This window comes from Mus caroli, unplaced genomic scaffold, assembly GCF_978045245.1.
Source record: "Mus caroli unplaced genomic scaffold, Mus_caroli_1 scaffold_2, whole genome shotgun sequence".
NCBI lineage: Eukaryota > Metazoa > Chordata > Mammalia > Rodentia > Muridae > Mus > Mus caroli.
This window is the reverse complement of record NW_028227257.1, coordinates 77,741,346-77,755,907: the sequence shown is the minus strand read 5'-3', so window position 1 is coordinate 77,755,907 and position 14,562 is coordinate 77,741,346. Positions and strand designations below refer to the sequence as shown.

Below are 14,562 nucleotides of genomic sequence, written 5' to 3'. Positions count from 1 at the left end.
ATCTCGTGGAGAAACTCCTTTATACACGAAGATGAAAAAAAAAAAAAAAAGCCAACCCTGTTAAGTTCATGTCTTCTAAAATAATTAATGTATTCAAGTAGCTTAACAAAATCCTATTGGTAAGAGTTGATAGAAAGATTCAGGCTCCACATGTAGCATAATGCCTCTATTGGAGGTGTCTGTCACAATGTCCAAAATCTACAAATATGCTATATCACAGAACAAGAGAGAATTAAGATGAATGTGGATTAAGGTTGTTATCAACTGATCTTGAGATGGGGAAAATCCATTATCCTGGTGGGCCCAACATAGCAACAAGACTTCATCCTCTCGATGGAAGGGAGGTAGGAGGAAGTGTGGAGAGATACAAGTGTGCTCAATACTAGACTCGCTGTTACTGAGCTGGAGGAGAGACAGGAACTACGAGCCCACAAATCTGAGAAGCCTTTGGATGGAAAAAAAAAAAAAAGCAAAAACAAACAAACAAACAAACAAAATAAAACAGAACAAAACAAGGAAACTGATTGCCTACTAGAACCTCCAAAGGAGACAAGCCTGGCTAGACACCTTGACCTTAGCCTAGTGAGATTCATTTTATACTTCTGACCCCAAAAGCTTTAAGACAATGAATGTGTACTTTAAGTGGATAGTGGGCAGTGATAATAAAACTACTCAGTTTGCCTTGGGATTCAGCACCATCTTCCTACAAATGATGTTGACAGACAAGGTGTTCAAGGTATACACCCGGAGGTAGAGGAAGTCCAGGTAAAATGCCAAGACTTAGCAGATGAAAACTATCCATGTGAACTTCTAAAGGCAGAAGCAGCTGACTCTAAGAAAAATCTTGGAAACTACTCATTTCTTGTGTCTAAGCACACACACTCTTTACTTTTTAAACAGAGTTTAGGGAATTCACACTCTCAAAAAGACCTCACAAGCAAGGATAGGACATTTCACAGGTATTTTTCCCAATCTAAGCTTTCATATTCCCCGATGTTTTGAGGCAGGGAGTCTCAAAAGTGTGGTCCATTAAATTCACAAGAGTTTAAGGTGCAGATTCCTGAGTCAGAGTTTCTGCTAAGTATAGGCAAGTTCAGCTTTAATAAATGAGGACCAGGCAGAGAAAATATTATACACTATACAGTTAAAGACAATATCCAGGAAGTATTTATTAAACATTACTCCAAAAATGACTTAGGTAAATTGTCCCTATTAGTCCCTCTTTAGAAATCTCAGCACACCGATTTTATGTTTTTCATTTTTTTGTTTTGTTTTGTGGCCTCAGACAGCTCAGAAAGTGTGGGCTGGGCCTACTGTACCAGGTGGCGGTATGGATGATCACTTACATGTCTAATGGTTTCTAAACTGTTTTCTGTGTCCCCATCCTAACTCCCAGCCCATATTCATACACGTAAGGAAGAATAATGCCAGGTCTGCCATTTTATATGCTGTATGTAAAATAACGGAAGGACAGTGGGTATATCTCCGAGTCCAATATCATTGCTTAAGAACAATTTTATGTAATAGGCTGTATGAATTTCATGCCACATATTTTACTTGAAACATTCTAGCCATGTCTGTGATTCTGTATTTTCTAAGTTAAGTCTTGTATGCTGCGTACATTAAGTGCAGTAAGATTTAAAGTTTTCCAATTAAGGACAGGTCCTTTGAATGAATCAGTATGGGTAATAGTGGCTTTGAATGTATGGGCAGCTATATTACATTAGAGAGGAATGGTAAAATTAAAGAAATTTGACATGTGATTGATAAGGGTCTAAAATAGAGGGATTTAAAACAGACCCTCCCTAGGTGACATCGAAATTACTCAAATTCTAAAGCAAGGTCACAGAGAAGCCATGTAGCCCTGAAGGCAGGCCAAGGACGGAACCAAGCTCTCCCAAGTCTGAAGACTGTTCTTTTGCCGCATGCCATAGGCTAAGTCGGCAGGCCCGTTTCTGGGGGAGGTTGAAAGGAACGGGAAGAGTCCGCACTTAACCTCACAAACCGTGTCCCCAGTCAAGAAAGCCCCTGACCCAGGCCCCATTGCTCAGCTAAAGAGAGAAGCGGAACGAGCGCAAGCCACTCACCCTGCAGCAGCTGAGTACTGTGAAACCACCTCCAACTTGCTCCACGGTCGACAGGCCAAGCAGCAGCACCCTGTGCCAGTCCCAGGCTTCGACGGCTGCTAAATCCCAGAAGGTACCGAAGCAGCGGCTGGTTACAGCGAAGCCTCCAGGAGGCCGCCATCTTCCCGGCTTTCTCCGGGAAAGCTCGCAAGTCAACTAGATTGGCGGCCTCAAGGCCCGCCCAGGCCCCGCCTTGCACGGGCTGGCCCCGCCCACAGCGCACGCTCCCCGCCTTGGACTGGAGGACTAGTCCTTCTAACACCGCCTCCAACCTTCATGGGCACGCCCACCAGCCGGCCTGCGCCGCCGCAGATTCTCCAAATTGACGAGGTCCCCCTCAGACTCCGCCTCTCACTCTTGCTCCGCCCCCAGGCTGCCCGTACTGTCGCCTAATAGCGTTCTGCCGGCCGCTCAGACTTGGAACGAGCGCGGGACCGATAACCGAGCAGAGTCAGAACCATGTCTGGCTGTCAAGCTCAAGGAGACTGTTGCTCGCGGCCGTGTGGCGCGCAGGTAAGGACGGCGGTCTACAGCAGGCGAGGTGGGGTCACGGGCCGCGGGGTAGGGCTTCGGCCAGGAGCTCTAGGCAGCTAATTCCTAACCCAATCCGCGACAGTCAGAGGCCCCTCTCTGTGCTAGTATGGCCGCTCTACCGGAATTGTCAGGCACCCCAAAGGGCACTCTTTTGGGCAGTTGTCCTTGCCTATCTTACTTGACATTATGAGGTGGGAGCTCTTGGAAATGATTCTTCTTTAAGGAAAATGGGCCCAGGGGCAGCATGGGTTTTTCTTTCAGTTAAACACGACGCAGGCTTATGAAATGCCTTCTAGTGCTAAGAAAATGGTGAACTAGCGAACTAGAAGAATAAACAGTTTCGATACTAACTGATAAGCCCTGCAGAAGACTCAGGGGAAGTCCACAAAATTATATCTTTACTAACCTTTCGTCTAGCCAAGGGGTCTCAATTTAAAATAAAACAGGAAATATTTAGTGCAGAGTATCTGAACTATTATTGTCTTGGAATAAGTGGCTTTTCACAAATTCTTTATAAACCTTGAAATTAGGCAAGACTGAAAGGGAGATTTTGCATATAGGACACAGGTCCCTGGTGGCCATCCCTATATATGGAGAATGAGGAAAGTAGAATCAATGTATCAGAATCAAGGTGCATTGATAGCAGAAATGTTTGGCATCCCTTATTAGTAAATCTTGCTGACGGTCATCATAGAAATACAGATTTTTTTTTTAATACTAAGTGTTGTGCCAGATCAGCAAAATAACCTGTGATTCAAGAGCTGTGATTGAATTTATCAAGACAGAAAATAGCCACATACAAAAAAGAAGCTGAAGATGCTTTTCAAGTATAGAAGGAGAAGTGGGTGGTTTCAGATGGTGATTTGTCAAAGACTTTTGAATACCTAGCATTTTAGATTGGCCCATATTTTGAGGAAACCACAAAGAAAACTCTAGGAGCACTATATACCTCGACTAGAGATCTCATTACATGTCTCTAGCCTCTTCTTGCTGTGTGGAGGTATAGACTCAGTGTCAAATTCTGCTTTTTTGAGGGACACTTAGAAAGTCATATTCTGTGTGAAATCTCTTGATTCAAAAATGTTGGCTTGAGTTCTAAGTGTTGTGCAGATCAAATAAACGACTTTGGTCTGTGTTGGGGGTGGGGGTGGGGGTGGGGTCACTATTGCTGTGGTGAAACACCATGACCAAAGCAACTTGGGGAGGAAAGGGTTTATGTTGCTTCTAGTTCTACTTCACTGCTCATCATAGAAGGAAGTCAGGGCAGGAGTACAAGTAGAGCAGGAACCTGGAGGCAGGAGCTGATACAGACACATAGAGGGATGCTGCTTACTGGCTTGCTCCCTCTGGCTTGCTCAGCCTGAACTCAGGACCACCAGTTCAGGGTGGCACCACTCACAATGGGCAGAGTCCTCCCTCATCAATCACTGTGAAACTCCTCTATAGGCATGCCTTCAGCCCATCTCATGGAGGCATTTTTTTCAACCGAAGTTTCTGCCTCTCAGATGACCACAGCTTGTGTCCAGTTGACATAAAACTAGCCAGCATGGATCCCTTACTACTTCTTTTCTTTGTTAACGTATATGCATCCTTTAAGACTTAACTATGTGTTACCTGATTGGAAGGCTTCCCCAACAGTGAGCAAAACAACCCAGCACAGTCCACAAGATATCAGTTTGAACTGTTTGATATTAGCCTTCTCTTAATGTAAGAAATACGGTCTTAGTGCACCCAGTGTTTATTGAGCAAAGCACTATGGTAGGTATAACTTACCAAGAACATGTCTCTTGTTCCTTAGAAAGCCATGCCTTGGGGAGAAAACCCAGGAAGGCTTGCTTTTGATTTTTTTAATTTTGCCTCATGTATCATGGTGTCCTATTTATAGTGACGAAAGTTCGATTTGGTTTGGTCTGACTCAGTTTGCCCTATGTGTTAGAGATTAGTATTAAGTTATTAACAACACACAGAGCACAGTGGGGATTCTGAACAGAGGTAAGTTCCGGAAGACACAGCAGGATTCCCCCTCTTGCAGGTTTCTGAGAAACACAGATAGGAGGCCCAGGTAGTTCATGAGTTGTAGGCGTTTGTAGTCAGTTTGCCTCTGGGTCCCTGGACTGAGGAAAGGGAAAACATTTGTCCCTTTATGACTACAGAATCACAGCAGCCTGCTTGTCAATTCACTATAGCAGTCACTGCAGGGCATCTGCCAGCAACTAGACCTAGAGGCAGAGGCAGCTTCAATACTCTTCCATCTACAGTATAATTTCAAAGTAAAAGAGTAGGGGTATATAGCTGTATTGCCTGGATTCAAATCCTGGCCCTGCTGTCAGTTATCAGGTAGACAAGTTAATCTTTTGGTATGATAGGGCTGGTATAAGGTAAAGTTGTCCATACAGCTTTAACAGTAGTGCCTGACCCACAACAAGCACTTGGCAATTCCTGTTGTTGATAGATCATACATACTGGCATCCAGACATACATACATACTTTGTTCTTCCTCTTCTTTAGGCTATTACCTTTCTGTTTTTCTGATCTCAGTTTCTGTTTCCTAGCAGAAGAGAACCTATTTATTAGGCTGTAGCTCTCCTATGCCTTCCATCTCTTCTTGTCCTCTAAGTCTGCCTCATAGCATAGGTTATCATTTGGATATGAGTATCCCCAAAGTCCTATATGATAAAGGCTTATCACCCAGTTTTTGTACCATTTGCAAGTAGAAGCTCCTGTACACGATGGGGACAATTGAGAGATTCTTATGTCATCGGGCATGTGACCCCAGAAGGCAGGGAACACCCTATGTACCTTCTTTATCTTTTGCTTCGTGGCCATTAGGTGAGCCATGGGTGACACCATGTCCCCTTTACCATTAACACCCTGCACCCCACCAAAGGCTTAAAACTAAGAGACCCACCTGATCGTGGGCTAGAACTATAAAACTGTAAGCCCAAGCAAACCTTGCCTTATGTTAATTATCTCAGGTATTTTGTTATAGTGTCAGAAAGATGACTACTACTACTACATGCAATAGGAGATTGTTTCTACTAGACAGTTTTTCCATCTGTTTCCTTATCTAGGACTCACTGCCATAGCGACATCACTGAAAGAGTCTTTAGAATTTTATGCCTGCAAATTTCATCTACTTCTAAATGAAGCAAGTGAAACCCACTTTGGTCCAGCTTCCAAATACAATTCTTGAAAGCATTTGTTACTTAGGGGGCGCAGTGAGACGGCTCAGCAGGGAAAACTGCTTACTGCCAAGCCTGGCAACCTGTGTTCTGTCCCCAGGACCCACATGGCAAAACTAACTCCCTCAAGTTGTCCTTGTGCATCTGCCGAGGAGCAGAATGCTGTTGGGGACTCTACTACTCTGCTCATCAGCCTCATTTCATCCTGGTTAGTTCATCCTCAGAAGGCATGGAAACTTCCAAAGTTAAAAATATATCCTGCTTCTCTACCTTCACCCACAGAACCTAATCTGTAAACAATGCCATTTTCGGAACCTTCCTATCCACCTGCACAGCACATTGGCCCCACCCTTAGGAGTTCAAGCATCCTTCCCAATCTACAGCTTCTACTTCTGTGACTCCCCAACCATTTTCTGCTATACACTACCATCCTCTAACTGTGACGATCTTTACTAGATCAAGCTCCTCAGAGTGGGTCGGGTCGCACTGATATTTCTCCCTTCGGGGCCTAACAAAACTCACGGTTTGTTGAGTGACTGAGTGAAGCATATGATAAATGCCAGGAAACAAGTGCAAAGAGCCAATGCTGGCACATAGAACTGGAGGGAGGGTGGCCACAGCTTGCTGGAGTAAAAGCTGACCAGCAGGGTTTGAGAGAATTGCAACAACAGTGTAACAAAACTATCTTCTTGCCTGGAAGAAAGGCATAACTTAGTTACCTACTGATACACAGCAAATCATCCCACCATTTAGCAGCTGAAAACAGCACTGACTGTCCCATAGATCCTGAGGATTGGGAATCTCAGAGCAGCCGAGCTGAGTTATGGCTCAGGGGCTCATGAGGCAACACTCAGGCTGTTGCCAAAGCAATTGTCACCTCAAGGATGGGCTGCATAAGGAGGGTCTGCTCACCCATATGGCTCCTCAGGCCATGGTGGCCTTCTGCATAGCTTGGCTCAGAAAAGAACAAGCGATCTCAGAGGAGGGCGGGGGGCGGGTTCCAAGATCCAACGTTGAAACTGCACACCTTATGACCTCGTCTGCAATAAGTGATGGAGCCACTTCTGCTGGAGTCTGTTGGCACATGGTCCATCCCCAGCACCATCGGGATGCAGAGATCCCTGAGAACCATCTTGTCATTGATTCCATATAGAGTTTGACTGGAACTGAGGGGTTTATATAAACCAATAGTGAAAAATCCTTGAAAAGTAAATTAAGACCTAATAGATAAATTAAGACGTAATAGATGAAGGAAGTGGTATTTGGACATTTGTCGCTTTGGGGATCCAAGCTCAATGCTCAAAGTACTGTGTTAGTTTAGTACTTACGGTAGAATGGAAGATGAATTGGAGAGGAAGAAAATGCAAGTAAGGACATCAAACAGGAAAAGCATACCTTCTACCTCCAAATGTCAGTCTTGGGGACACTTTTATTGGAATTATAAAGAGAGAGCAATGAAAATGTAAATTTCCCCAAATTAATGGCATGGAAGTTAAAAGATTACCGTTTATACTGACATTATTTTCATTACCATTTTTTATGTTTAAAACCCACGCTTTAATGAAGACAGTGATGATAGTAGATAGTTAAAATAGAATTAGTGTCATTACTTGGCAACTACAGGTCATTCCCTAAAATCATGAAAACTACCCATGGGCCCATGAGCTGAGGAGTGGGCAAAGCCATTGCTGCATAAGCCTGTAACCCGAGGTCATTCTCTGGAGCCCACCAGAAGTGGACTGAGAAAACTGACTCCACAACGTGCTCCTCTGGCCTCTGCATCTGTGCCCTCAGCTCTGGTAATAAAAGAAAGAAAACTGAGGTTGAAATTCGGAAGTCTGGGAATCATGGATCCATATCAGAAAACCAACCCAGAAAGTATCCTGACCTGCCAGTAAGAACAAAGCTGAGAGCAGGCTCTGCTCTGACCTCCTGTCAGTGTTGGAGGGATGGAAAGAAGCCTCCCAGGGCGGTGCAAAGCCTGAAAGGGCTTTTGAGAGAAGGTGCCATGGCACAGAATCCAGCAAAGCACAGAACAGGATGAAACTGCAGGCAGAAGGGAAGCGAAGCTGTGCATGCTGGACCTTCTCACTTCCTGGATCCAGTCTCCGGGAAAGTCGTGAAAGACTGAGGCAAGCAAGCCCCGTGATGGGGGCTTAGAGTTGTAGGTAGGCAGGTTCACAGCTATGCAAACTGTGGAATGGTCACAGCACCAGAAAGGTGGATACACTGCAGGTTCTCTGTGCTCTTTGGATTTTGTCCAATTTGGCTTTATTTGAAAACTAATTATTCATGCCCAAGTGTGTTGAATTCTGTTTTGAAAAAATTCTAACACACCTTTACTGCTTTCCGAATTAATGACTAAATTAAATAACTTCAACACTTTCTCTTGGGGGCCAGTATTGAGGATCAGATTTGGACTCTTGCTTATGCTAATAAACATATGCTTTACCACTGAATGTCACCCCTCGCCTGAAAGTTTATTTTATGTTTATGCCAGACTCCTCCCAGAGGAAAGCCAGGGTCCAGGTATGTGCTGGTGTTTTAAGGTGAAAGAAAGGAAGACATGGAAATAAATGGAGCTACTGTTAGGCATAAGTATGCATTTCTGTGACACAAAAGTGAAATGTCTTCAAAGTGGGATGAAAGCTATTCACACTTTGATGTCTAATATATTCTGAATGTCACTTCGTCTGTTTCTGCCATACCATAGCGTCTCTTCTATTCATTGTGAGTCTTTAGCTTCATGCTATATAGGTGTTATGCTCACTGAGAGCCAACTCCAACAACAGCTGAAAGGCACCATTGGCATCCAGGGGTGCAATAGACGATAAGCTATCCCCTTGTGCCCATTCCAAAGATAACATTTCCACGTTCACACTCTTGGGCCGCACAGGTTAAAAGACTGCACCTGAAAGTCAGCAGATGTGTGCCTGCCAGGGCTCCGTTACTCCCCTGTAATGCTATCTTCCTGATCTGAGTGGCTGAGGAGGACAATAGCAGCACTGCCCGCCATGGGTGTGCTGTAGCAGGGAGCTGGCTAATGGCTCTAATCCCTCAATCCTGGGGAAAGACAAAGGGAGAGGGGGATCTATAATAATAGACCATTTTCGGTAATGTTTGCAATTTGTTGCGCAAATTTGGTCTTAATGATTGGAACACTGCAGGAGTCTTCCCATTAGTTGTATTTAATATGTAATTAAAATATCATTTATGTTCCCCAAAAAGGAAATAGCAAATTATATGGGGCATAGAAGTTTTTTGGCTAGATTCCTTGAGAAGAGTAAAAAAATCCATTTTATTATTAACTTTAAGTAATTAATTTGTGTTCAAGAACTTTAGCTCTTTAAAGTGGAAGGAAGCTCATAGTATGTCACATGGTTCTCTGTGGAGTGCTTTTACTGTAGAGACTTTTAAATTTTATTTTTAAATATATATATATATATATATATATATATATATATATACTCACCTTTGTGTGATATATGCACATGAGTGTAGGTGCCCAAGGACTCCCCGGCAGAGATGTTGGCTCCTCTGGAGCTGGAGTAACATTGATTGTGAGCTGACTGACATGGGTGCTAGGAACTGAACTCCAAGCTTCTGCAAGAACAGTACAGACCTTAACCTCTGGACCATCTCTCCAGCCCCAACTTTTATGTTATATTGTGTGTGTATCTCTCTGTGTCTGTGTCTGTGTGTGTGTGTGTGTGTGTGTGTGTGTGTGTGTTGGTAGGTAGGTAGGTAGATATGTGCACATGCAGATGCCTAAGAAGACCAGAGGCTTCAGTTCAGCCTGGAGATGGAGCTAGAGAGAGTGAATCACTTGATGTGAGTGGTGGCAACTGAACTCTGGTTCTCCCAAGAACAGGACATGCTTTTAGCTGCTGAGCCATCTCTTTAGCTTTGTGCTGTGTGTTTTATCTTCATTTCATCTCACTTTATTCCTTAAAGTGTGCTTATTTCATGGTTGAGTAAAAGTAGGGCTCAGTGTCTTAGTTAAGATTTCTGTTGCTGTGATAGAACACTGAGCAAAGCACAACGGGGAGGAAAGGGTTAATTTTAGCTTACAGCTTATAGTCCATCATCCAGAGAAGTCAGGGCAGGAGTACAAGGCAAGAAGCCAGCTGGAGGCAGGATCTGAAGCAGAGGCTATGGAGGAGTGCTGCTTACTGCTTTGCTCCTTGTGGCTTATATAACCCAGAACTGCCAGCCCAGGGCCAGCACCACCCAAAGTGAGCTAGGCCCACATCAATCATCAATCAAGAAAATGCACCACAGGCATGATTATTCACAGGCGACAGGTGGGGTCAATTTCTCATTTGAGGTTCCCTCTTCCAAGATGACTCTAGCCTGTGTCAAGTTGATGTAAAACTAGCTAGCATACTAGGCATCGTGTAAACGGTGAATTAGATATTATGTAGTTTGACCTTCTTTGCGAACTCCTAAACCTGTGCTGATTTTTACAAAAGCCTGGCTTTTTCTCATACTCTGAATTTTTTATTTTGAAGGCTACTTCATCAAATTATCATGCATACCACCAAAACTATTTATCTATATGCATACATGCATACATACATACATGCATACTCAAACACAGAGAGAGGAAAGAAGAGAGAGGATGGGAGAGAGAGAGAATAAACCAGAGAATGACAAGTAAATAAATATTGGGAAACACAATTTTAGCTGCCCAGTCTGTTGAAATAATGGTTTTCCCCTTTACCCAGGGCCGCCATCCATAGTCAGTTATTTGCTGTGCTTTTCTTTGTAGCAAGGGTTTCTTGTTTGCTCTTTGCTGAGACTGCAGCCCACCGAGTCTTGAGTTTATTTGGGGGTTTTCTGTGTGGTACAAGTCTGGAGTTTATCTCAGAGTTCTGATGCTGGTCCAGCTATCAGAGTGAAGCCCAGAGAGCCCAGAACTTTCTGCAGGTGGCTTGAAGTGAATGTCAGCTTTGGAGTGCCCTGCCCCCAAGACATTTCCCTGAGGAGTCCTAGGAAGTTCACTTTCCACCTCTGCCACCTCTTTTGAAATATTTGTGACCATGACTGACTAGGCAGTTATTGTCTGCTTTCCAGCTAAGGCTACATATCGTACTGCCAAAATGGAGCTCATGGTTCTTCTGTGCTTGCTTTAGTTAGTTTAAACTGTTAAGAGAAAAGCAGGGAAACCTGGGAGTTATTACAGCTAGACATAAGTAAGGGTGATGTTCCTTCTGGCCTTTACTCACACGGTTCCGTAAAATGCCTTCGTAGAAAAGGATCATAACGGCTTCTGAGTAGGATTTGTTTATTGATTGTTATTTGCTTGATTTTAATGGTTTGCCATAGTCACTATTATAATTGAATAAGAAGATATTTAAATCACTTTGGAAAACAACATTTTAAAGATAAAATTGAAACTGCCCCAACACAGACTGTGTTGAACATGTATTGATAGTGAAGTGTCATGTATGGTGTTCTAGCAGGGTGTTCTGTGAAGCACTTAGCTGTGTAGCCCAAAGTGTGGGGTTCGTTTGTTGGTTTGTTTGTTTTTAGTACTGGGTTCCACTGCCTTTCTGTTGACACTGTGTCATAGATCCCTGGCATTTCCCTGCCTTGTTTTTACAGCCCGTTCCATAGAGTTAGACCCCTGTACTGACCAATCCCAGACTGCCAATTAAGTAAATCCATTTCTAACGATTAGGGAAGTGCCAGCTGGAGTGCACAACTTAAAGAGTCATTTGCAGATCATCATCTTCTGTTTCAGGACAAGGAGCACCCCCGATTCCTGATCCCAGAACTTTGCAAACAGTTTTACCATCTGGGCTGGGTCACCGGCACTGGAGGGGGAATCAGCTTGAAGCATGGGTAAGTTCCTGACTGATCGCAGCCGTGAGAGTTCTTATTTCAGCAGGCCTCAGGGCTGTGTCCAGACCCAGCTGATAGTCAGTTTAGTGTGAGACTGAAGCCGGATACTTTCTAAATGATTGGTGGATGTCTGCATAACCCGGTGGAGCCAAGGAGCAGAAGCACCAAGCACAATAAATTCCCAGTTGTTAACTGGGATAATTTGGTCCTCTCTGTTTGGAACATCAAAGGTAAGCAAAGTAGTTGAAGACTTATTTCAAAAGTTCAAAGAAATATTTAAAAGTCACTTAAATAGAAATTATTAATTATTAAATTCTAATTAAGTTCAAAAATCCATATTTAATGAGTTCAAAACAGGCCATGAGCTGTTTTTGAGCAGAGATACCATGATTAACAGGCCCAGCAATGCTACTATCTACTCCTTTGAGGCACTGGGTTTAAAACAGAAGGACTCATTTTCTGTTGCTCACTGAGTTCAGTGAGTGTCTTGTGGTCAAGCAGATGAGGAGTAAGCACGAGGAAGCAAGCCTCCTTCTCCCAGGGCTTGCTGAACTGGGTTGATATCTTACCCCTGAAATGTAGAAGTCCTGTTGCTGGAGGCAGGGTTTTATTCTGTATTCTAATTCACCTTTTTTCTTTAGCAAAGTTGGATCATTAAAACATTTATATGCTGAGTGTATGTGTACATGATATGCATGTATATACATGTACATATATGTTTGTGTATGTCTCCATCAAGGAACCTGCATTTTATAATAGGAAGTAGATTGTAAAATAAAATCAGAACATCTTAAACAAATTTTTATTTTATTTTATTTCTTCCCACAAAATAATGACTTTGGAATTTCATCTGCTTCAAATTACAGTGTCATTCATGAAATATTAATTCAACAGTGGGAAATAGCAAAATGTGACTTAGCCAACAGCTTATACAGCTGTGGATATAAGAATTCTCTCAGTACAGATAAAGCGTGTTCCCTGTTCGCCTGCATGTCCATGTTGCCCTGTGCCTAAGCTTTCAGGTTTTCTAATGCACAATATACCTGAAACTATGAATAATTCATTCCTATCTGAGAAGTCAGGTACCTGTAATTTAATTTCCCTGATGTATGATTTATTTCTAAAGGCTGCTTTCTATGATCTCCCTCTCTACTGGTTATTTGCATATGCAGGAAATGGCTTTGTATATAATAGAGCTCCTACCCAACTGAGCGAAAATACTTGTTTCTGGCTTTTTAAAAATATATACAGCAAAGTTAAAAAGAGTAGAATGCAAACTCAAGAGAAGTTGTCAAAGCAAGAAACTAGACAGGACTTCTTCTAGAAGAACTTTACTGTTCCACAGCCTGATTGTGTGCGGCCAACATAAACCATTTATTGGCACACCTCTTAATATGTAATCACTTTTATAGCACCACAATCAATTTATAGGAAAGTTGCATCATCTGTAGTTTTTCGTTATTTTTAATAGGCAAGGAGCTCCCTCTAGGGGCCACAAATGGGAAGAGCCAGAATTTTAAGGCTTCATTTGGCTTCAAGTTTGTGCCTTACAGACTAAAATGGCTGTTTTTAATAAGGTGTTGAATGTTATCCCTAATAGTTAAATGACTTTATTCAACCATATGACTCAGCTTCGTGTTTGCGGTGATGGTTTTGTCTGTGTCTGACTCTTGGTGCAAATAAAGTTGAAAAGACAATGTACATACAGTAGGTAATGCACTAGAACCGTAGGAACAGTAGTCTTTGGGAAGATAGAAATACTGACAGCTTTCAAGGTTTGGCTGCTACATGACTAATGTATGGGTGTGTGTGTGTGAGTGAGAGAGAGAGAGAGCGAGAGCACAGAGATCCACATAGAGATTGCACTGAGCACAGGCACAGGCACAGGACCCTCAAAGTCAGTCCATGGCCCTCAGCAGCCATGGCCTTTCGGGCTTGGTCTGTAGCGTTTAGATTTAGCATGTCCTGTTTTCAGTATGTGCCAGCCGCACTAAGCCGGTTGCATTTGATTAACACATATTGTAGATGAGCTACCTAGATATAATAGTTCAGTAATCTCTAAGAGCAGAGGGTAAATTAGACTAGACACCTGGGCACAGATGTAGTGTGAGCTCTTGCTTTTGTTTGTTTGTTTGGCTTGGGGATTTTTTTCTCCTCTTGTTTAGAATGAGAGCAAGGAGTATAGAGAAGTAACTCCAGAACTCACTCTCGGGAGCCTCAAATCTTGTTTTATTTGTGGCTTATAAAACCAAGCAATACATTATCTCCTAAAGCAAAAGCTGTCGGGTTTTTTTTTATGCTTTTCTTTTGTGTTAGTATTGACATGTCCAAAATTTACTTAGTTTGTCTAAGAATTAGTCAGAACTGATCAAAGTCTAAATTAATTCCCATTTACAAAGGCAACGATACAAACAGACTTAGCACAGCTAGAATTTCTCCGTGTCCACAAGGCTGTCGAGCCAATGACTGGGGCTGTGCAGTGTGGTCCTTGCCCTTGCCAGAGGCTCAGGAGGGAGGGCTGCCGCACTGTTGCCTCGGGCAGCAGAGACTGAGCGCCTCAGCTGCTTCAGGAATCTAACGCATGCATGAGCTCCCCGGATTCTGCTCGCCTCTCAGGCCTTTATCGTCTAGAGTGTAATTTACTCATCTCACCCACGTGCCCGTCAGCCCCAAGAGTGTACTGTGTATCAGCCACTTCAGCAGCTTTGTACAGACCATCCCCATCTTCACTAGGAGCTGTGGTTCCTGCGCGTTGTGCACCTCTGTCTCCATGGCAGAAGCTAGAGTCCCGGGTGTTGAGGCTCCTTGATTTTCATCTTTGTGGCAGCTCATTTACATGCTCTGACAACTGGAACTAATAAGTGAGCCAGGGG

General features: G+C 43.2%; 2 protein-coding genes across 5 annotated transcripts in view; one reads left to right on the top strand and one right to left on the bottom strand.

Moving 5' to 3' along the window:
- Nucleotides 1-2,295, bottom strand: part of Pdhx (pyruvate dehydrogenase complex component X) — a 57,524-nt gene extending 55,229 nt beyond the window's left edge. The window contains exon 1 of the mRNA XM_021151849.3: nucleotides 2,088-2,295. Coding sequence (XP_021007508.1) covers nucleotides 2,088-2,247 — 160 coding nt within the window. The 5' untranslated portion in view covers nucleotides 2,248-2,295. The remainder of the gene's footprint in view (nucleotides 1-2,087) is intronic.
- Nucleotides 2,296-2,477: 182 nt separating this feature from the next.
- Nucleotides 2,478-14,562, top strand: part of Apip (APAF1 interacting protein) — a 34,401-nt gene continuing 22,316 nt past the window's right edge. For 2 of the 4 annotated variants that reach the window (XR_003835577.2, XM_021151861.3), the window contains exons 1-2: nucleotides 2,479-2,639; nucleotides 11,589-11,689. Coding sequence is in view for 2 of the 4 variants with exons in the window: in XM_021151861.3 (XP_021007520.1) it covers nucleotides 2,586-2,639; nucleotides 11,589-11,689 (155 nt within the window). In the remaining 2 variants the exon portion in view is untranslated. Of the gene's footprint in view, nucleotides 2,640-11,588; nucleotides 11,690-14,562 lie in introns of those variants that run through there. The other 2 variants (XM_085834617.1, XM_085834618.1) reach the window with 2 other exon arrangements.